Raw genomic sequence first — 24715 nt, 5'->3', positions numbered from 1 at the left:
GACTCTAAATGAACAATCTCTACTCTTCTCCCAGGTGGAACCCCAATTGTGTGCTAGATCAGGGTCCCACTGATCTACTCAAGAATGTCACTCCAGGAATTCTCCCACCTGTCTCTAAGTGAACCACCTTTTCATTCCTACCAGCGCACAAACACGCTGTGGCTTTCCCCGATTTCCATTCATGACTTCTCCCTCCAGCTGCTGTCATATTCTCTACCCCTTCCTACCGTACATCTCAGAAGAGGTGTCTAGCTTGCTACCATCAATGCCTCTCCCCTCTAGATTCTTATCAACACCGTCCAGTCATTCTGACACATACCCCTCCACGTAACCGCTCTTGCCAAGATCGCCAGCGATGGCCACGTGGCTACATGGTGATGGTCAGTTCCCCAGTCTCACCTTCATGACCCGCCAGCAACATTTGCAGCAGTTGGTCACTCCCTCTTCTTTGATGCACTATTTTTTCAGTTAAGTTCTCCTCCAGCCCAAGCTGGGGGCATCTCTGCTCCTGCAAGGATGGCTCTTTTTCACACTCCTTTGCTGATTCTTCCTCATTGCCCAAACATCTGAATATAAAAGCAACTCAGCACTCAGTCACTGATGTTCTTTTTTCTGTCTACAGTTATTCCACACTGGTGACCTTGTTCAGCTCCAGGACATGAAATAGCATCTATACGCCAGTGACTCCCAAATCTCCGTGGCTTCTATCAGACCTGTTGCTTCTGTATCCATTGACCTACTCAGCATCTCCATTTGTCTGTCTTACACACATTTTAAAACTCAGATATCTAAGACTGAAATCCCTATCATCTGTGTGCACGTGCACACACATACACACACACACACCCTCATTCTTCTTGCAACCTTCCCCCTCCTACTTTTGAGTTTGAAAGCACTGATGTCACTTCCGATTTCTTTCTTTCGACCACGCCTCCGTGCAAGTCATCAGGAAATCCCACTCTGCCCACTGCTCCACTGCTCCTGTCCGGGATGGGCTGCGATCATCTGTTACACCTGCATTCTGAGCGATCCTGGACGCTGCCTCATCTTCTAACACAGTTATGCAATCTTTAAAAAAAATGTAAATTAGGGGATGTGGCTCCTCTCCCCAGACACAATGCAGTAACTTTCAATTTCACTCTGAAAACCAGTCTCCTTAAAATCACCCCCCTGAGCCCTTCAGGGTCCAGCCCTCATTAACCCTCTGACCCCTTCTCTTACCTCTGAAGTGACCTTTGTTCACTTCATTCCAGCCATGCAGTCCTCCTTGCTGTTCTAGAACATGCCGGGTGTGCTCCTGCCTGGGAGCTTTGCACTGAGAGTTGCTCCTGGCCCCAGGTACCAGAAAGGCTGACTCAACTCTTTGCAGCCCTTGTTTAAATGCCATCTTCCCAATGAGACCTTCTCACATCAAATTATCCAAAATACTCACACATGGCTTTCACGACGGTCTTTTTTTCTTTTCATAGCACTTATCACCTTTGAAGATCCTAGAACTTAGTCATTATGTTGGCATTTTCTTGTCTGTCTCCCCCAGCCAAAATACAAGCTCTAGGAGAACAGAGGTCTTTATCTCTTCTGTTTGTGGATATATCCCAAACCCTGAGAATAAGACTGAGCACTTAGTAAGCACTTGATAAATATTGATCGAATGAATGAATGAATGAATGGGGAAATGAATGAATGAATGGACTCTTCACCTTTGTTCTGCTTGCCCGCAGTCCCATTCTCTTAGGTGTATGTCTCTCCCATGTACTCAGCATGGGAGCAGCAGTCCTTCTGCCTTGATACTGCCCACCGTGCACTGTGGTGTGGGCTGATGAGGTAGCAGTATCTGTGATGAACAAATGTAGATTCCAAGAGTGAGGACCTGAAAAAAATCTCTGCTGCTGTTTCTACTACTTTATAGCATTTTTAAAAACATTTTCTTCAGTACTTCCTCTGCTCCAGCTACACTGCTAAGTGTTTTATGAGCGTACCTATGATCAAACCTGTTTTGTAAGTGAGACTGTAATTCTAGGGTTGATTAACTTACCTGTGATCAAACCGGAAGTGGCGGAGCAGAGATTCAAACTCCAGTTGCTTGCTTGTGAAGTACCATTAACCACAGGGAATACAGAGTTGTTCTTCTAGGGAGAAAAGGACAAGGCTGTCCCGGCAGTATGTCTGTCATGTAATGATTTGGTTGTGTTTACTTTTTATTTTTAAATTAAGGATAATTTTTAAGGCACTTTAAGGTTCACAGCAAAATTGAAAGTACAGGTATTTCCCATATGCCCCCCCCACTTCCCCACACATGCATATCCTCCCACATTATCAACGTCCCCATCAGAATGACACACATTTGTTACAACTGATGAATCTACATTGGTACATCGTAATTACCTAAGGTCTATTGTTTACATTATGGTTCACTCTTTTTTTTTTTAATTGAAGTATAGTCAGTTACAATGTGTCAATTTCTGGTATACAGCACAACGTCCCAGTCATGCATATATCCATTTTCATATTCTTTTTCATTAAAGGTATTATAAGATAGTAAATACAGTTGGGAAAACTGGACAGCAGCATGTAAATCAATGAAGTTAGAACACTCCCTGACACCTTACGCAAAAGTAAACTCAAAATGGCTTAAAGACTTAAATTTAAGACACAATAAACTCCTAGAAGAAAACATAGGCAAAACATTCTCTGACATAAATCTTAGCAGTGTTCTCCTAGGGCAGTCTACCCAGACAATAGAAATAAGAGCGAAAATAAACAAATAGGACCTAATTAAATATATAAGCTTTCACACAGCAAAGGAAACCGTAAGTAAAATAAAACAACAACCTACAGAATGGGAGAAAACATTTGCAAATGATGCGACTGACAAAGGTTTAATTTCCAGAATATATAAACAGCTCATACTACTAAATAGCAAAAAAAACAAACAACCCAATCCAAAAATGGGCAGAAGACCTAAACTAGCAATTCTCCAATGAAGACACACAAATGGCCAATAGGCTCATGGTTCACTCTTGATGCTGTGTGCCTGTGGATTTGTCTCTGTCATTGTAGAGTCATACAGAGTATTTTCACTGCCCCAAAAGCCTCCGTGCTCAGCCTACTCATCTCCCTCTGCCCAGCCCCTGGCAACCACTGGCCTTTTTACTGTCTCCATGGTTTTACCTTTTCCAGAATATCACATAGTTGGAATCATACAGTGCATATCCTTTTCAGGTTGGCTTCTTTCACTTAGTAATGTGCATTTAAGGTTCCTCTCTGTCTTTTCCTGGCTTTATAGGTCATTTCTTTTTAATGCTGAATTATAATCCATTGTCTGAATGTAACATAGTTTATTTATTCATTGATTGCACTTACTTTTGCTTCATAAGTATGTTTCTTATTGACTGGAACTTAAAACAGCATGCCACTGGAGGCATTTCTTTTAACTCAGAAGGAAAATGAAATTTTTTGAAATTTCAAAATCAAAAATATGTTTTGAAGCATGTTTTGAAAATCAAAACATGAGCATTTTGAATGACTTGACAATAGAAAGAAGTGTGATACTGTGAATATTCTAAATTAGGGAGTGGAGGTAGACTGGTCCAAGGTGTCTATTTTTTAAATTATTTTAATTTTAAGGGAAAAAACCCTTTGATTCACAGAAAAGTACAAAGAGTAAAGTACAGAGTACTCATAATTTCTAATTAACAAGTGTTACTATTTTGTCAAATTTGAAACGTTATCATCCCCATGACCCCAACGCCATTGCTTTCTTCTCTCTGCATCTCCAGAAATGATGGCTATTAAGGATGTGGTGCATATTTTTTCCAGTTCAAATTTATCCCGTTAGTGTATATGTATCGGTAAACCACACATAGCACTCATTATATTTTTCTAATTGTGCTTTTGTAACTGAACATTTGGATTTTGAGCTCTCTTTCTGTTGAGACCAGGACTATTATTTCTGACCGTCCTCTCCTCATAAAATTGTATTATGTTGCAAATGGTGGCCAGGGTTGAAGGCTTGTAGCTCTTCTGTGCAGTTTCTTAGGAGACTCACTTCTTCTAAAAGTATGCAGGGTCTGAATTAAATGACTTAACACATCTCGCTGTGGTGACAGTTTCGAATGGATAGTGTGACGATCTTGCTTTTAAAAAGTCATGCGTCCAGATACTGAAATCTCTGTGAAGCCGTGGTCTCCACTGAGGTGAACGCACCCATCACTTGTTGAAAGTAATACTTGTAAGACCCTTTGGTTGATGGCGCTAACTGCTTTGGGAATATGTATTTTAGCGGTGATAGTCTCTGGTGTTGTTGAAACTGGTAACTTACAGCATCGCTCACACCATGAACAGAATGGTGCTGATGGTGGAGTATTTCAGCTGTGATGATGACATAAGATTTTTTTTTACCCCTTTGGGCAAGCTTCTGCCTTCTATTCCTGAATTTCATTTTGACTTTGAATTCATGTGACTCAACAACTCTCTGTAAGTCAACAGCTGCCGGATGCTAAACGTAATTAAAGCTTTACATGTATTTGTAACCTACGACATGTGTTTGGAACGCAGGAAGCAAGGTAGGAAAGGAAGGAAAGGAAAACTCTTGACTCAGTTTCAATTATCCCCTCCCCGTTTAACGGATGCTAACAGGCACACAGAAACTCCGGTGGCTGGATGCGTCACATCGTTTTAGACAAGTATCTAAATCCTAACGGTAATTGGTGACAAAGTAGGTAAGATTTAAGGGAACTGATTTACAGACAAGAATGTATCATTAACATCCCCCCCCCCGGGTCACCAAATATTTGTGGTTACAATGTAGACTCTGATTAGTCACTGAAGCAAAATATCCGCTATACATGTATTCACCTGCTGATAGACTGTGATCTATCCATCTCACTAGATGTCAGACTGCAGATGAGTTAATTAACTCTTGAATCTAGAATAATTCTTCAGTGATGGGAAAGTCAAAATGTTTTCAAAACATCAAGGGCGTGATGGAGACAGGGACCTCCAGGAGTGCTGAGAATGCAAATGTCGTATGCCTTCGTCAAAATTTCAGTTCATATTGCTAGCTTTCCCTTCTGACATATCAATATTCTTTGTATTTTGCTTTGCTTTGAGAAAGCAGCATATTCTGTTATACAATGGAATAAACATTCAATATATCTAAATATACATAGCTTTGCTGGACAAAAGTGTTTCACTTGTATAGTGGTAGAAAAAATTTCGAAAATGGAATCACACCCATTGTTTTGTAGGTTTACACTTACTGGTAACATAATAGTAACAGTCATAATAATACCTAATGTTTATTGATTTCTTACTCTGTTCCACAATGTTATAAAAATATATACATATATATATTTGCCCATCGACATAGTGACCACAAGAGGCAAGCACTGCTCTAATATCCTCCATTTTACAGGTGAGAAAATTGATAGAAATATTAACTAGCGTTTGATCAAAACAACAAGATAGTCCTCAGAGTAAGAGAAATCTCAAGCAGCTAAAACAAAACAAAACAAGAATTAAAAAGTAGTTGACGTCAGAAATCTGAAGATAATTGCAAGCTCACAGTAGTCTTCAGTGAGAGCAATGGTTGCTCTCGAGCTGCGGTTGGGAGATTGGACCTTGGACCTTGGACTTGGTGCAGGACAGAGGCCATGAAGTTGAGATTCTTACATTACGCTGGAAACTTGAAAAGAGACATGCAGTTAATAGTACCCCATGGCCTGGAAAGAAAAACACATTTTTCAGGAGGCAAGAATCCTCAGTTTAGGCCCTTGTGATTTTTAAAAATTAAACCAATGCCAGCTAGAATTAAATCGAATTAAATATGTAAGAAAACAAGTGTTTATAATTAAGAGTGAGCAAATCAACAAAAAACCAATTTTGATTTTTAAAGTCCTAAAACGTTAGAATTTGCCAGATACATGCTTCCAGTGATGTAGAATATGCAAATTAGCAAGTAAGACTATAATGGAAAAACTGAACAGCAACACTTAAAATGCTGTATAAATTGTATAAATGAAATCCATAACGGTTAAAATGAAAAAGCTTAGTAGATACAGTAAATCTGAGCTCAGGCACAATTCAAAAGGGAATTAGTCAACTGAAAAGAAAAAAAATGGCCAGGAGAAATTAACAAGAGACAGCACAGAAAGAAAAGATATTAAACATATAACAGACATTAGGAGAGGATAGTCTTAGTTTAATTAGTGAAGGCAATAAAAAGTATGGAAGTGAGTAAATACTGAAGAGGCAGTGGCCAAGAATTTTTTTTAGAATAAAGAAATCATGAATACACAGAAATTGGAGGAACAGCATGGATCAGGTAGATTAGAACACTCAGTAGACTGATGTTAACGTAACATATTGTAATCCCCAGAGCAACCACGAAAAAATTATGTGAAGAGGGAGCTAACAAGCCAAGAGAAAAATTAAAATGGAATTTTAAAAATTGTTAACCTGAGTGAAGGTAGAAAAGGAGAATAGGAGGAAAGGGACAGGCAGGAAAAGACAACAAAGTGGTGAACTTACATCCAGCCATATCAGTAATTCCACTAATATAAATGGGCTGTCACACCAGTTACAAGGAACAGACTGTCAGATTATTTCAATAGCAAGTCCCAAATATATGCTGTCTACAAGAGACATATTTTACGTACAAAGACCCAGAACAGTTGAACGTAAAGGAATGAAAATAGACATACGTTTACAGTTTACAGTAAACTTGAAGAAAGTTGAACCTTTTGTATCAGGCAAAATAGGATTTGAGACCAGGAATATTACCAGAGAGAAAAGATGGATATTTGAAGTTGACAAAAGAGTCAGTTCCCCTTGGTGATACAAAATTGTGTGTGTCTAATGACATGGTTTCAAAAATAGGCCAAAGAAAGGGGGCAAAGAAGGAAGAAAGGGAAGAGAAAGCTGGGGGTGGGGAGGAGAAAAATTGACAGAAGTAAAGGAAGAAAGAAAAAAAAAACACGTAATTAGTTACAGATGTAACCCTTTCCTCACTAACTGATAGAACAAGTAGACAAAAATGCCAGTGAGGGTGTAGAGAACAGCAGTGTTAATCATCGTGACGTAACAGACATTTGTAGAACAGCACGTATGACTTCAGGATACATTCTAGTTTTCAGTGGAACATTCAGCAGCATGTACTATATTCTGGCTACACAGTAAGTCTAAGGTAATTTCAAGAGGGAATCCTAGAGAATGTGTTCTCCGTCTCTGGGGTGCTTAAGTGAAATATGATTAACAATAAAAAAAAATCTGGACAAGTCCCAAACATGTGGAAATAAAATTACACACTTCTCAGGAACCCATGCATCAAAGAAGTACAAGAGAAATTAGAAAGTATTTGAAATTGAATGATAATGAATATACAACATGTCCAGATTTGTGCATTGTAGGTAAAGAGGGAAAGCTGATAGGTTTGTGGATTTGAGAAATAAAGAAGATTGTTTTTAAATCAGTGATCTGCATTTCTACCTCAAAGCCTAGAAAAGAATAAGCAAGTTAAACCCAAGAAAGTAGAAATAAATAATTAAGAGCAAAAATTAAAGAGATGGAAAATTAATAATAAATGAAAATATCAGAGCCAAAAAGCAGGTCTCTAGAAAAACTGATAAAAATTTATAAACCCACAGCTAGAATGACCAAGAAAAAGAGAGAAAAGACACAAATACTGCAAATCAGGAATAAAAGAAGGAATATTTTTATACATATCCTATACACATTCAAGGGTTCTGACAATTTAGAAGAAATGGACAAATTCTTCATAAAATATAATTAGTATTAAAAACTAGATATTATCTCAAAAGTATTTATTAGAGATAGTTACTGCACATTAGTGATAAAATGTGCAACCCATCAGAAAACTGTAATAATTCTAAGCCTATATGTACCTATAATGTAGCCTTAAATAGACATAAAGCAAATTGAGAAACGTGTGGGGAGAAACTTCCATCAGAGTAGGAAATTTCATCTTATATGTTCAATTCTTGATAAGACAAGCAAATGGCAAACTGGTTCCATCTAGAAGAATTGAACACATGATGAACAATTTGGTTTAAGTGGCATATATAGAATCTTGCACTTAATAATTAGGGAACATGTGCTGTTCTCAGACACACATGGGATACTTATAAAAATTTAGCAGGTTATAGTGCAGATTTCAAAGTTGTTTAAAAATTTAGTAATATAAAAATGATGCTCTCTGGCCAAATAAAATTAATTTAGAAATCGACAACAGAAATGTATACGAAATGTCCCAGTGCATTTGGAGATTTCATAGATTCAGCAGAAATATGAAAACATTTAGATCTAAACAACAGTGAAAATGCTGAGAGTCAGAGCTTGTAAGATGCAGTGAAAGTGGTCCTTAGTGAGAAATATACAGTCTGAAATGCTTACAGTAAAAAGGAAGAATGGCCGAACACTAATGACATAAAGAATCTAATTTTAAAGATATGGAAAAGGTTAACTGAATGTACTCAAAGAAGGGAAGAGAAAGAGATAACTTGTATACACAAAGGTAGAGATTAATAAGCTAGAAAACTTGTATAGATAAAAGAAACAGAAAAGCAAAAATTATTTTTTGAAAGACAAAAACAATTATTCAATCATTGCAGAGAACAATCCAGTTAAAAGAAAGAAGGCACAAATAATGTCAGAAATTTTTTTAAAAGGGCGATATTCTACAAACCTAGCAGAAATTTAGAGGGCCTTAAAAATACTTGGATAACTGCATTAATCCGCTTGAGAACACAGGAGAAACAGACATATTCCTAGAAAAACTGATTGTTCCAAATTTTTCAAAAGTGACTCAAGAAAAAAAAAGGAAAGTGTTAGTAATCCTATAATTTAAAAACTTGTAAACTGATGATCATCATCATACTTACATTTGTTGTGTGGTCACTCTGTGGCAGGCAGCGTTCTCAGCACTTTCACCTGCCTTAGGGAATTCGGTGCTCACAAACATCTTAGGGAGGCAGGCGCTATTTTTGTGTCTATTTTATAAATGAGTAAATGGAGACTCATCAGAAGTAATTACTTCTAAGAAGACATGGTCAAGGGTATTTTTAAAACAGCCACTGGAACTCCCACTGTAACAACCCTAGGCTGTATACGTAGTGACTGTTTTATACGGTGGCTGTTGTAATTAATTGTAAAACTGTATATAAAAGCACTTAGGACACTGTCTGTCACAGTAGGAACCCTTAGTAAACAAAAGCTAATCTTACATTCTCGAGCACAGAACAGCTAGACCATTGCATCTAACCCACTGTTGTCCTTTATTTATTTTTTCTGATTAAAAAAAAAATTGGAGAAGCAGAATCTCATGTGGTCAGATGACTGTATGCCTTTGTAATGCTCTTACATGGGATAATAGTAACTGATTAGTGTAGATTTTAATACTGGAATAGATTTTTAATCTTGTTGAAATTTTCAGCAGCAGAAAAGAGTCTCCAGCCAGCTAGGTTACTGGACATTCCGTTTCTGTTTGTGAACTGACAGTCGTCCAGCAGAACCTTTTGTTGTGGCCGCTTTTGGGTTTTCCAAATCGGGCTTTGTTCAGGTTAGAATGTAAAAATACCGCATCAGAGGAGAATGCCACATTCACCTTTGGCTTTGAGCTTACAGAGAAACCTCAGATGTTGGAAACTCTCCTGTCTTCACTAGCCTTTTTGGTGTTTCCTTGATTTGGAAAGTGTTTATTTACATTGGAATGATTCTGGTTACAAATTGGATGCATTGTGATTCAGACAGAGGCGAAGATAATTAATCTGCACGTTTAGAAATATCAAAAAAAGAACATTTGAGGTTACTAGACACAAAAGAAAATTGCAATTCTTAAAGTGTATTTTTGAAATGTAAATATTTGACTTCTATTTTTATGAATAATAATACATGTATACCTACTCTGTAGTTTTAAGCCACAGGATTTTCTGTGAACAGTTTTGTCAACATTTGGGAAAATATCTGAATGTTTAGTAAAAGCAGGTGAACTTTAGAAGGGCATTAAGAGAGAGTTCAGGTGAAGAATTTTAGTATACACAAGCATGAAACATTAGAATTCATAAGGTGTTCCTTTAGTGGCTTTCAAAACTGTTACCATTGCATATACAAATCTGTAGATTTTAGATGTGTATGAAAATAATAGATAATGTTGGTAACAGCTTTGGACTGATTGTTTTCTGTAGCTTATACGTACATATCTTTAAGGGCTCAAAATGTAAATATAAGGTATTGACATTAAATATAAGGTAACAGTTTGGTGATATGTCTTGATTATTCAAACAGAAATGAAAAGTTATGTTTTGTCTCATAATTGTCTTATTTTTCCTTGATAACTTTCTATTTTGCAAACTCTTATGACATCCGATTAAATTACTTCACTTTCTGTGATAAAAAGAACTGTAACATTGTAATTTATATTTTTTCCTTACATATCTGCTAGAAAAATTTGGAGTCAGTATTCATTCGGGGCTTTAAAATGGAGAGTCTAACATTTGCCCAAGAAAAGTGCCCCGTGTTTATTTACAAGAGATTCTCTTTGTCTTAGGAAAAATGATCCCAGAGAAAGGCCACTTAAAAAAGGGATCAGTGTTTAAAAAGAAACAGTATTTCATATTAAATAGTAAAAGTAACTTATTGCAACTTTTATCTTGAGAAAATAAAACTGATTATCAAGATTACATTTTATGTTATGTTGAATACAATTTATTATCCTAACTGCTATAATTATTCAGAAGGATAAAGGATAGCAACTCATACGGGGTGTAGTATACATTTTATAGCACGGTTGTATGACTGCAGGATATTACGTCTTTCGTTCAGAGTCACTTTTTGCAGCATGCATGATCACAGAGGGTCACATTTTGCAAAAACTATTTGATGGATTCATTAATTTTCCTAAGGGCCTCTCATTAACCTGTTATTTAAATAATTACCTTTCCTCATTCAAGTTGAGATTTCCCTGGTTCTTGGTAGGATGAGTGGGTTGTTGTTTTTTTTAATTGTATCCTGGCTATTTGAAGTGTTCTGGTTTGAAAGTCTGCATCATATTTAAATCTTCTGTTTCAGCCTCCTCCTCTGACACCAAGCCAGTGGGAAAAGTGGGACCCTGTGACCTGACTGCCAGGTGGAGGTGACAGTTTGGGTTCCTCTCCTGGCCTCCTCTGTGGAGGAGGGAAGTGGGGTGGATGGAGAGAGGTGCCTCCTTTTACTGGGCAGAGCTGGGTTTTCAGACTCCCGACTAGGACCCTGCAGACACCAGCCTGGTTGAGAGGGAGGGGGTCACCTCCTGACAGTTACCTATGAGTCCCCCTGTGTTGCTGAGAGGGGACTTGACATTTATCCTCCTCTGACACCAGCAGGGAGAGGGAGGAGCACCTCATTACCACTGTGAGGAGATGAAAATCTAGAGTTCCTTAGGGCTTCCAAGGACACCTTTGTAGGGAAACCAGGGAAAGCCGGTTACCACTGGGCGACAATGAAAGTTCCAGCTCACCACTCTATCTTCTTTCTCTTTTCTTTTTTTAATTGAAGTATAGTCAGTTTACAATGTTGTGTCAATTTCTGGTGTACAGCATAATAGTTCAGTCATACATATACATACATATATTTGTTTCCATATTCTTTTTCATTATAGGTTACTGCAAGATATTGAATACAGTTTGATTCCACCCTGGTATGTTTGTGGAGCTGCAGAAGGACCCCTCATTGCAGTAGACTTCACTTTAGGTTTATTTGATCTGCCCCCATTGATGTTTCCAATTTGCAGATATCTCCAGCACCCTGCATGGGAATATATATATCAAAAAGGCAAAAAGAAAACCCAGGGAACTCACTGCTATGTTTTTCTTCAGGTCCCAGGTTCTAGTAGATCTGTCTTCTTCTCAGCCCCTTTTACACTTGTTTTAAGTAGTTTTTGCATGTACCGTTCAGGGATTATAGCTGTATCTTAGTGGGAGGAGTAGAGAAGTGAGAAATTTCATCTTGGTCTAGAACCAGAAGTTCATCATATTTTGCAGAAGCCATCATCACGCCAACACTCACTTCTGTTTTCTCTTGTTAACAGCCTAATTCTGTTAGATCTTGGTTATTTTGTTGACTTGATTGTGATCCTAGTGTTTTTCAGCCTCACTTTGATTGACTTCATGGAAATCTGCATCTAATCACAAGTTTTACAGTTTAACCTCAGATTGGCACCAGCCAAATTTCTGTTATCAGCAACTAATTGAGAACATTAACGTTGATATGGTTGATATAAGAAGAGATACTAGTATTAAGTGGGTAGGGTAGGTGGGGGTTAGTTTTGTAAGTGATGACTGCTGACTATTTTCATGTTATAGCAATTTTTGCTTCCCTGTGTAAAGCGTCTTCTCTTATGCTCAGGGGACTCACACGGTAAACGTTTAGATGATAAAAGTTGTCTACATCATACTCCTCTGTTACTACAGCTCACTTTTATCTTCCTGCCCTCATAGTAGAAAATCTGTTCCAACGCTGACATTTCCAGTGCTATTTGTATTCGCTGGTATTACCATGACATGATAATTCTAACTTAGCGACATATGTGCTTTTCCCAGTTAAAGGTTATTTCAAAGTGGGAAAAGTTAGTGAAAACTTAGAAAATAAAGCCAAGATCATGGTGCGCTGACATATTCTTCCTTAGAATTGTGTCCCCAGATAAAATTTGTTGGTCAAAGAATGACTTGGTATCTATCGTAAGATGTCTCTCTAAAAATATTTTGGGAAGGATCCGGGTCATATCCTGAGGTTATGATTAAAAAAAAAATAAAAAGAAGATAAAGAAAAAGAAACTTAAGGATAGAGTTAATTTTTAAAGACTTATGTTTCGCTATCCCGATTACCTAACAGATTTTAGACACTGACGTTCTCTCCCAACACCTTAAATTACACTGAAATTCCATGATGTAAATACCACAGATTTTTGAATAATCATTTATCTGTGAAAGTAATGACTCTGGCCTTGGTAATGTAATGTGGGGCAACACTAAGCAGTGTAGAGGTCACAACCATAAAATACACACCTGAGGAAAGGAGAGCTGTCGTCCACACCCACTTAAACTAGTGATGTCAGGGAGGCTGGAGGCAGATAGAGGATAAACACGTGTTCCGTGAATACTGAAATAGCGTGCCTCTTTTTATCTTTCTGTAAGACGGTAAAGAAGCAGTGAAATGGTGACTGCTTTCCATTGGAAACCTTAGCCTGGAGAATTGCACAATGACTAAGCTTCTCTCTTTTAGTCAAAGCTGCCATGGAGCTTAATAAAGGCATAATTACACAAGATGAATTACAGCAAAATCTGTCTCCTGTCAATGAGCAATATAAGTGTCAAACAATAAGCTGACATAGTATTAAAATTCCCCCATATTACTGACATGCTAAGCAGAATGGTATATCACATGAGGGCTCTGTGCCGTCAGACAAAATATGTGAAACATGTTTGAAATAAACTCACAGAGGGGAATGTTTGGGAAACTGAAGCGGGGCATGATAACTTCACCGTGGAGTAAACTCGCACTCCTTTGAGTCTACCATTGGATGAACCTCCGGTGGGCACGCTGTGAAAGGATGAAGGGCTGGACCACTGTACGATCTTTCATGGCTCCCTCTCTTTTTTCTACATAGAATTTATGTAGATTCGTGTAGATTGCACCTTTCTTATGTGATTCTTTGATTAATGCCCCTTTCCTGGTCAGACTGTAAATGTCATGGACTGTATTTTCTTGCTGCTCACAGCTGTATCCCCGATGCCTAGCACAGCACTAGGAACAATAAATATGTGCTGAGTGATTTAATAAGCGGTAGACCAGTTTTTCCTTTCTATTGCACATATGGCTCTCCAGCTTCCAACAGGAAGCCAGCAGACTTGGGCAAGGCTTGTTCCAGAATCTGACCCAAGTCCTTAGAATGAGGTTTCTAGCCTCTGAGTGAGTTGAGGACCAAAAGGTACCAAACCGGGAATTGGAGACATCGGACAGCATTGGGGGAGTGTGGTCCTACTGGGAGATGACGCTGAGAAGTTTAGAAGGTCATATTTTTGAAGAAACAATTCTGTTTTTAGAGGAAAACCTGCCTCTCTCTAAGCCAATGTGAACTTTTTAACTTGTTCTGGTGAATTCGGTACAGTACCTTCAGTGTTGTTTATGATGCTGCTGGTTTGTGGCTTTGGGTTGTCAGCTTGAAGCCGAAACTCTTGAAGGACCCCCCTTTTTTTTCTTTTCTAACATTGTGGGTATTTTGGAGATTCATGCCAATTTTAAGTGCTTTATGAAGAGTTCAAGTTTGTCTCAACAGAAAATGATTTTAATGTCTTGTCATCAAGTAAATCATATAAGCAGAGGAGGGCACTGTGTTGATTCCATGGCTTCCCAGGCCCCAGGCTTCCTGCCTGCTCCTTCTAGTGCCCAGATGGAAGAGCACACAGGCTTCTCAGAGAACTGAGGCTCCCTTTGCTCACATAGCCGTCTCTTTTCCTGAGGAAGCCTTTGAAGCTCGTTCCAGATAATGAGATATGAGAAGACCTTCAGGAAAGCTGCCTTCATGCACATGCACACACTCCATTTCAAATGGAATCATACAGCTAAAAAGTCCCACAGGTGGAATCAAAACAGGTGTGTTTTCACTGGGATTGTTTTTGCTGACTGGAGGAAAAGGAAGCGATGTGGTTCACGCCTGTCCAGAACGAACCTGGGCTCTCAAGACAAGATGGGAGAATGCGCACAGGAAATGACCTTTTCCAGCTACTTAGGAATGAGAAAAGCAGCAACAGGGAGAAAAGTGTTGTAATATCAGATCCATACGAACTCAGTAACTTTAGTTTTATGGACAACTGCAACCGAAAGAGACATTTGTGTGTCCAGTTGGGAGACAGTACCTTATCGCCAAGGATGCAGACAGGGACAGAAGGCCCTGGGGAGAGCATTTCAGATGGTGTGCCAAGCTGTGCCCAGGGGACGAACACTCAGAACTGTGCTGATGGTGGTGAGGACTTCCCCTCTTCCCTGCCCATGCAGTAGTACCTCACCCCGTGCCCACAGACATTTTTGCTTGGGTTGGCTCTAATGAATAGGTTTCCCTCTACGGAGACAATTATGTATAGAATTGTGTTTGATTCCATTTACACGGGGAACTAAGGCCGTGGAAGATTTATGTGCAGTGAAGAAAGGAAAGGAAAACCTCAGAATAAAAACTACGTGTGTCTGTTACAAATTAACTCATACTAGGTTAATATAAACAGTTGTTGGTGCTTTTTTAAAAATAAAAGCTGAGAAATGACGTCATGTATGTGAGCTATCATGGTGTTAAGTTATATCGTGACCTTGGAGACATGAGTGGCCCTGAAGTAGCAATGTAGAGAGAATGTGTAAACCCATGGCTTGGTGTGATTGAGAAGATTTTCTTCACTTATACCATGAAAATGCATTTCTTCACTGCATTTTTTTCATTGTCTATAAACTGGATAAAAACAAGGAAATAAAAAACCATCAGATTTACAATGAATACAGTGGACCCCATGATGACATCTCACTCGCATGGAAACCTTAAAGTGTCTTTTTAAGAAGCAGAATGTTAAAGCACCTGAGTAGAGCGAGCCTTTCACTGTGCAGAACTGCTGCCAGGCTGATCTGTGACTGAAACCAAATTGACCTTGTAGAGAGAGCACAGGCTTGGGGTCGGCAGATGTGGAGGTGACTCCTGTGTCTGCCGCTTGCCCAGGTGTGGCCTTGGAGAGAATATTCAGCCTTTCTGAGAAGTGTTAACATCCCCACTGCTGCACTAGTGTGAGATTTAAACGAGATAAAGCCTCTAGAGTATATGACCCCCTGCCCAACACATGGTAACGTAGATGTGCTCAATACATGCCTGTTCTGTCCTGCTCCCACGGGCTCACCCCTGGGCCCCCCACGTGTGTACACATTCACGTTAAGTGGGAAAGCCTACTTGTGGTTTTAAGTTGTTTTAGCAAAAAGAAATCATTTGATAGCATTTAAAAGCAAATGGACTGACTCTTTACCCCTAGGATGCTGACTTAAGTAACACATATACTCACTTGAAAACACACACACACACACATACACGGGTGTATATATTATCACATATAAAACACACAGTGATCTGAGAGCAACTTAAAAGATTAATACCCAGATTTTACAGAAGAGAAAATTGGGGCTCGAGGAGTTAAGAGACTTGCCACAATGAGAAGCTAGGACCAGGGACCCAGGTCCCTTGGCCACCACTCCCATGTATTGGAGGATTAAGCTTCCTTGACATGAAGACAGACTGCTCAAGGATCAGATCCAGGTTTTGCTACAATCTAGATGTGTGACCTTGGGTAAGTCGCTTAAATTCTCTGTTCCTCAGTTTCCTTATTTACAAAATGATTGTAGTAATATCATCATCATCATCATCATCATCAAGCCATTGCAAAATGTTTTTAACGTAAGATAAAAATTGCAAAATCAGAGATGCCTGGAGCAAAGTCAATGTTTGGTATATATTAGGTCTTCTTATAAATCCAGTGGGTTTTTTTTTTCTTTTTTTTAGCTGCATGGCGATACCTAGACAACAGTAAATGCTTTAAAATTTCTGAAATAAAAATCTTAGCATTCTGTCCTTGGATTAAAATTAACCTTAGATGTTTACTTCTGAGTTACTGTTGTCCTTAAAAATACCTCATTATCCTAGATCGTCTTGCCCAAGACCCATTCCTGTAGACCATGGCAAGTCTGGTGTATTTGTGGAATGGAAAGATTGTCTGTCCACTCTTGGTAAGAATGAATTTTAACTCTGAAAGCATTTCACAAGTCTTAATCGGTCTCTTTGTCGCTGTCACCCTAGGAACTAACTTCACCCTTGCGGAACTGGGAATCTGTGAGCCCTCCCCGCACCGAAGCGGCTACTGTTCCGACATGGGGATCCTTCACCAGGGCTACGCTCTGAGCACAGGGTCTGACGCCGACTCCGATACGGAGGGAGGGATGTCGCCAGAGCATGCCATCAGATTGTGGGGGAGAGGGATAAAGTCCAGGCGCAGTTCCGGCCTGTCCAGTCGTGAAAACTCAGCCCTTACCCTGACCGATTCTGACAACGAAAATAAGTCAGATGATGAGAACGGTAGGCCTGCTTCTTAAATATTTTTTGATGTTCTGGGTGCTGCACAATGTGGGGCTGGGGCTGTTTTTTGGCTTTTTTTTTTTTTAAATAGGCGTATGAAACCATCCATTTTCTTTTAAATCGACCTTGTCGGCCCACGCTGAGCCAGGGGGAAGAAACCGGCAAGCCTCGAACACACGAGAAATGAGGAAGGAATTTTAAAATCGCGTTTTGATGATGACACACACTGTTCAGGCAGAGTCTGTTGGTCTTATTAGCAAGTAAATTACACGGCAGAAGAGGCAGCTTGATAAACTATGACCTGTACCTAGAAAATGTCCTCTCTCCACAAGTTTCTAGGTCTTTGTATTGATTTCCTCTTCCCAGGAAATGGTAACCTGGCTTATTTTTTCCCTTGAAGATCTCTTAAGAATCCTAGCTTATCTTAGACTTTCATTTCCAGGCGGCAATGCCTCATATCCGTATTGAAGATCAGACTTGGAACAGATGCTCTGGAGTTTAATAATGACAAATAGGAAGGGACTTGTCTTCAAAAAAAAATTCTCCTATGCTTACTTTTCTCCTTGGTCCCTATGTAGGTTAATGTCTCCCCACATCTTCTCTCGCAAATCACTCCTCCTTATCCATCAGCTTTCGAGATGGATTTTAATGAAACTTTGAAAATTAAATGCTTCCGATCATTAAGCAGTAAACATAGGGAAGCCCAAGCAAGTCATTAAAGAGATAAGGTGCTTATTTTGTGGATTTCTTAGCGACTCAGAACTCTGTTTCGTCCAAAACATTTTTTAAAAGATAAATTGCATTCGGTACAGTTGATTTATGAAGGAAACATCAAATGCTGTGTGGTTTGTTATGACTATCTTGTGTGTTGGCTAAAAGAATTCCCATTAAAATGTTTACAAATAGATCAGTTAAGAATGTTTCCATAAAATGTCTTAAACCTCGACTAGAGCAGCTTTAAGTGTTTTCTTGCATAAAAAAAAAAAAGAAAGAAAGAAAGAAAGAAAAAGAAATTTGCAGGCAGACAGCTTGTTGTGAATGCAGAAACGTAGCTAAGTATCATTTAATCTCAAAACCATGTTGAACATATATCGTTTCCTGGGTAAGTTGTGTATATTCAAAAAGATGTCACTATGTTGCATTTAAATGTATGTTTAATTCTGAAATAATCTATTCTGCAGTGGGGACAAGGGGATGTGTCTTACTGCTGCCTCTGTTCATGTAGCTAATCAAGGTGAACTCTCAAGGAAAAATCTGCACTTGACTCCTTTTGAATTTTAACAAAATTCTGACACTTGGCATATTCAACATGCTAAAGGTGCTTGTTTGATAGGAAATTACTTTTAGAAGTTTTCATAAAGGCATACATTGAATCCATTTACTGAGGTACGTTTTCAGCTTCCGTGTGTGTCAGACTATTTAAATGGAGGCAGTTTGATTGCCTAGTAAATAAAATCACTTGTAATCCAAGAACGTTTGGCACATTTTAAACAAGGTATTTTAGCAAATGTTCCCTGGTTGGTATTCCCACTGGTCTCATGGGATCCACCTATAATGGATTACTTGTACATACCTATAGAATTTTTACCTCTCTCTTTTTGAAGTTATATGCATCTTAAAAACTCAACTATAAGGGGAGGTTTCCAGTGAAGCAAAGGAAGCAAAAATGCTTGCCTAAAATTTACCTACAACTGTTAGGGATGAAAGTATTTTATAAGTAACGTTATATTTGGTAGACCAACAGTAGCCTCTCTTTTTATTTTTTTAATTTTTTATTTTATTTTATTCATTTTATTTTCAATATTAAATTAAAATTTTATTTTATTTATTTTTATATATTTATTTATTTTATGATGTTTATTATGTGAAATATTATATTTGAACAGTTTTCACCTTGGGAGTGTCTATACAAATCCCTGTGTCCTGACAGGAAATAGATACAATGTCGCAATCCCCACCCCCGTAATGCTAGTAATAATACAGTCGGAATCGCATATAGAAAATGGACTTAGAATCACTAAGCAGCTCTTTTTTTCCTGCGTCCGGCAGATCATGAAGTTCTGAAGCCAGAGTTCAAGCTTAGGTGATAGATGGTTACTGTAAAATGTGCAGAGAGAATGGGTTCCCTTTTCTCTTTTTAAAACTTCTTTTCAGTATTTCACATATCCTCAAAGATGTGCATAATGCATGTTCTGTTCTCATTGGGGGCCAGAAATAAAAATCGGGAATTTTACACACCACATCATAAACCCTTTAACCAAGTAAAAAGTGAAGTGTGAGCTATTCTGTGGGCTGAGGTGTTAACTTCAGTCAACTTCTTGCTCTTTCTTTTTGACAAATTCTGTTTGGCTCACACACACAAAAAATCAATGCGTTTTCACATCACTGATTTTATGAAGTTTGGGAATGTATTATCATATAGATTGACAGTTGCCCCACTGGTTCCACACCACAGCATGGACACTCACAAAGCCATCATTAATTTCTCACACTTGTACCCTGCCACGGCTTCCTCCGTAATAAACACCCTGTCCTTCAGAACCAAATCAATAACCTTTTAGGTATGCCTCTCTTGAAGAGGAAGTAATGAGAATCTATACTTTGGGAAAGAAGGCCACAGTTCCATTTTAGATTTTAAGGATACGTGGCTACAGAATGAGTCTTTTCTTTGGATCGTATATATTCTTATTTCATTTTTATGGCAAAGTCTTGGGGTATACAGATTTTCACAGTGCTTATTTAAAATGGCTCTTAAAAAATTCCTGTTGTCATTTTGCTAATAACCAGAGGTGGCAAGCCAAGGCAGGTCTCAAACATCAGCTTCGCTTTCTATAGCCTAGAACATGTATCCAACCTTCAAAGACATGTAATAAAAATCCCTGACTGCCAACAGTTCTTTGTACTTGCTGCCATGACAAAAATGACCTCCTAGGAGCCGGTAACTTGAAAGTCGCGTCACTCTGAACACATGGATGAATTTCTCCTGCCTTTTTTTTTTTCATTCCCCAGTGCAGATACTTCAGTGTTATCACCAGTCACAGCTCTGCATCTTACACTCCCTCTATGGCCACCAAATTAATATTGCACTGGCTTGGATTGCTTTAAAGAGACAACAGCCTCATGTTCAGGTTAGTTTACCAGGTCCTTTAACTGCTGAAGCTAACGATGGCTTAGTTAGAAATGGCAGTGAGACGGAGCATGAACAGTGAGGCCAGATTTTTGCAGCTGTGAAATTTGACTGTGTTCATAGAAAGGGCTTTCCCAGTGACTTTAAATTAGAATCATTCCTTTTTAGGGTAATAAATGTCCCACTTGAAATATGTCCTCTCCGAGGCCCTTTTTATCACCTGAGTTATGGAGAAAATGGGGCAGTCACTAATATACAAGAATAACTAATTGCCTCCTTAAAAATGCAGAATAGCACACACTGTAAAAAATCTGGTCTATGTACTTTTGACTCCCTTAGGCAGTTTCTTCACCTTGGGGAGTTAAAAATATCCTTGAGGTTTTTTTGTTTTTTTTTTTCTCCAGCAAAATTCTACTTTCAGATATTTTATTGGAAATCCAGAAAGAACTCATAGAAAAAAAAGAAAGAAAGTAAGTTTGACTATGGGGTAGGGAGCCAGAAATTACAGAAAACTAAATCTGGCCTTGAATAAAGCTTGAAGGAAAGTGTCCTTCCCTTCCTCTGTTTGTTTCCACCCAAAGTAAACAAGGACAACGTTCATTTTCATCTGTTGTCAATTGGGAAATTTATAATTCTCATAATGTACTTTGAGGTTGAAACTATCAATGTTAGGTTAATTCCATTACATTTCACAAAATGCATTTATAAAGCAGGCTGGCTCTCGGCACATAATGGATCTGTGTAAAGTGTATTTGTGGAACCCAGAGGCTGTTAGATTGTGTGTCCTCTTGGATAAGTCCTGCCGTGTTCCTGTCTCCTCGGGAGAATGTGAGCACACCCAGGTATTCGCCACATGTTAATAGAGAGACTCGAGGCATGAACTCAGGTGGAAAGGGAGGATTTCCCTTGGTGCCAGGGACAATGTCTGTAGATTGTTACTGCCAACATATTGCGTTCGTTTGTCTTAGGAGGTGAGTCTCTTCAGTCTTTCTTTGTTCTCTTCAAAAGGCAGCGCCTGAATAAATTTTGCATGGAGTGCTCTATAAGTAAACACGCCCAAGACCTGCCAGTGGCTTTCTTTCTCTGCCCCACTCTATTACTCTTATATCTTATATTCTTCAATTTACTTTGTGTTTTATAATCCACTCTACTCCTTTCCTCACCTGCATTGGACATGTAAAAATTACAGAGAATTCCTGGAACAGATATAAAAACTTACTATAAGCGCCAGACAGTTATAGCAGAGCTCAAAATTTTGCTCTTAATAGAAGCAAAAGTAGCTACAAATACCATCCAGTAATATTGGTATGTTTAATGTTGATATGATTTCTTCTTCAGCCCAGTTTTATGGGAAAAACTTCCATGGAAGCTAAAGTAAATATTGCCTCGTACCCTTAAGAACAAAACCAAACTTTAATCCGTTTTGGACGACCATTATTTCAAGTTGTGTTTCTAAACTTTATCTTTTTTTTTTTTGATACTTGCAAATTTGAAAGAATAACATTGATCAAAAAGAATCTGAAATGAGTTATCTTGGATGGAAAAAAAAACGAAGGACATACGAACAAAATGTCACGTGTCCTTAGTCTTATGTACTCCTAAATGCAGGGATGATTTGATTTTAATAACTCCGGTGGTGCAATTCCCTGGAAGTCCAGATACTGGAAGCCATAGGGACAGCTTATCTTACAGAATGTTATTCCGAGGAGTCTTAAATATATGATCATCACAGTGTTAAAATACAGCTGATAATAGCCTAGAAGCCGAGGCCAAATTTAGGAATATCACATTGTCACATGGCAGGAAACACAAGCAGAAGCAACAGGATTGGTATTTTGCAAATGTACCCATATAGGACTTGAGCGATTCAGGTTTTTGGCAAATTAAGCAATGCTTTCATAACTTTAATGTGGAACAGAGTACCTGAAGGAAGTTAAGAGTATGTACCTGATTTCCAGGACTGCATGTTCCAGATTATAAAGTTTAGTGGCATGGTTTTTCGTTATTTATATATTTCTTTTTTTCCTTTGTGGTTTCTTTCATGTTTGTTAATGCTCCCAGGGGCTATCGAGCAATGGCTGCATTCAATAAATACAATAAATAAAATGAAGCATTAAGCCTTACTTTCGGCAAGGGCAGCCTGATTATTACACGTGTAATCTCCAAGCCTTCGGGGAGACATTGGGCTGGGTGGATAACCGTTTGGTTTTAAGCTGCTGAGTTTCTGATGTCTGTAGTCTCCCTTCCTTTAAGAGCAAAGGCTGTAATCGGCTGAGAGCACGATGTTTTTGTCAGTTCGTGATTGGAAACCTCTTGACTCAGAAAATTCTTAACTTTTTTGCTTACTGTTTAGTCACTTTTTAGTTTAATTGTCGTTTGTCAGGGATCAGATTAAATTTAAATACGGAGTGGGGAGAGATGTAATCAAGTATTAAGGACATAGATGATATGTTAAAGGTAAGGAAGTTGCTAGAACAACTTTTCTACAGACAATTGGATTGCTCAGAACCTAAATCAGACTAAGAAGGGTTGAGAAGTGTGTGTGAGAGCCAACGAGACATTTCAGTTACCCATTCCGAAAGTGGGATACGCAAGTAGAAGGAGAAAATTTCAAACGACAGATTTGTAAATAAAACAGAATTTGCAAATGTGTATGTATTCTGTCTCTACGTCTATACGCAAAGGTAAAAACATTGCTGGTGATTTAATGTTGAGCATTCTTCAGTACTAGCTAAAGAACTGCCTAGAAAATTGTCTTTTCAAGGCTTCCCTAAACAGTTTGAGGAATGTTAAAGAAGTCAGAGGTAGAGGGAAGTGAGTCTCGGAATAGTCATTCACAGCAGCGGTGACGAATCCAGCCAGTGAGTTATTTTACTGGGTCAGTTCAGTGCTTAAGACATTTTACATGAGTAACTGACATTTTAAGAATGGGAGATTTTGTATTAGGTATTTTCATTTCTGGCCTCCTTTGCAATATACAAGACCTGGTAACACTTGTCCAAGTTTCCCTCTGGACACCCTGGGAGAGAAGCAGTGACCATCACAGCTCCAGGCGATCCCGTGTCGTCTGCTTCACTGGAGCTCCCTCCAGCCACTCCTCTCACTGCCCTAGCCTTTGTAGCCATTTAAATTACCAACCTTGACCTGTGTACAAACGTTAGGGAAATCGGCGATCCAAAAAATGGTAGAAAGAAAGCTAGAAACTGGCAGTTTTAGCTTAATTTAACATGTGTTTAGCATAGCGATGTGGCTTCTTTTTTTTTATGAGTTTGACTAATTCGTTAAGTGGGTTCCATTTTGCTTTTCCAAGTTTCTAAAATAGTTTAACGGGGTTCTGATAAAACTGCGTCAAATGAAAACCAGTTTCATTTGGAAATTAATAAAGTTAATTATAATGGGTGCAAACCAGGGGATGGAAAGTGGGGTCTTCTGAAGGAGATGCCCTGAAGTACTGAAAAATTAGAGCCAGAGTCTTTCATTTTAGCATCCATATTTGAGTCACTTTAATGTAAAAGTATTTAGGTGGACTTTTAGGAAATAGATGAAGGGTGAACCCACTTGAAAAACTTTCGCTACTTCAACGGATTGAGGAAGACTCCAGGGCTTTTCAGGAGGAAGCCATTTAAAGAGGAGAAGAAAGACTTTGTGCTAATCACGCTCAGTTTTGATCAGGCAAGGAAGTGGTGTACAGAGTCCGTTACAGTGAAACAGAAGACAGTCAGCTGGGGGCTAGAAGAGGAAAGCGCAATGATAGATGAAGACCTCCAGCACCCCACGAGAGGAGGACTTGGAGCGGGGTTGGGGAACGCTGACTCGGGAACAAGGGGGTCAGGAACGGGGCACCACAGACTGAGACGTGTTCCTCCACACGCGGAGAAGCGGGGTACCCACGTGCTGTCAGGCGCAGCTCTGACTCGCAGTGCAGTTTACTCCCGGTTCTCTCTGTACCCCAAGGATAGGTGTGAAGGAGACGAGATAATTGAAATACAGGGATGTTTACTAATGGAAGGGACTGAAATATTTGAGCTGGCTTTTTTTTTTTTTTTTTTTTGGAACCTCCCTTTGTGGAGGTTTATACTGGCCTGAGGGGGACAGAAAAGATCAACACTGCTATTTCTATAGTAATATGGAAACAGAAAAACTATTTCTGCTTGCGTTAAACATAAAAAGAAGGGGCATGGATTTCGATGGTGAGAGTGAGGCACAAGAGAAGGTTTGGAAAGTATTTCTTTATAGTGCATTTTATACAAGAAATACACTATCACTAATCCAAAAGAATCTTTGATCTTTTTTATATAGAAAAAGAAAATTGATATTTGGAAAGTAATGCACATTGGTTAAATATGTCTATTTTAATACACATACTTATATGATGCCAATAAAAGTGTGTTGTGTTTTATTTAACATTGTCAGAATGTGAGCTCAGTGATCACAGATGA

The 24715-nt window shown here is 38.7% G+C and overlaps 1 protein-coding gene across 3 annotated transcripts in view; it reads left to right on the top strand.

Annotated features, from left to right (window-relative positions):
- The window catches only part of LOC140688427 (teneurin-2-like), a 595904-nt gene that overhangs the window by 406647 nt on the left and 164542 nt on the right, over window positions 1–24715 (top strand). For all 3 annotated transcript variants that reach the window (XM_072947267.1, XM_072947266.1, XM_072947268.1), the window contains one exon: window positions 16874–17149. In XM_072947267.1, coding sequence (XP_072803368.1) covers window positions 16874–17149 — 276 coding nt within the window. The remainder of the gene's footprint in view (window positions 1–16873; window positions 17150–24715) is intronic.

The sequence above is a fragment of the Vicugna pacos genome, chromosome 22 (assembly GCF_048564905.1).
Source record: "Vicugna pacos chromosome 22, VicPac4, whole genome shotgun sequence".
NCBI classification, from domain to species: domain Eukaryota; kingdom Metazoa; phylum Chordata; class Mammalia; order Artiodactyla; family Camelidae; genus Vicugna; species Vicugna pacos.
This window is presented reverse-complemented; position numbering and strand designations above follow the sequence as displayed.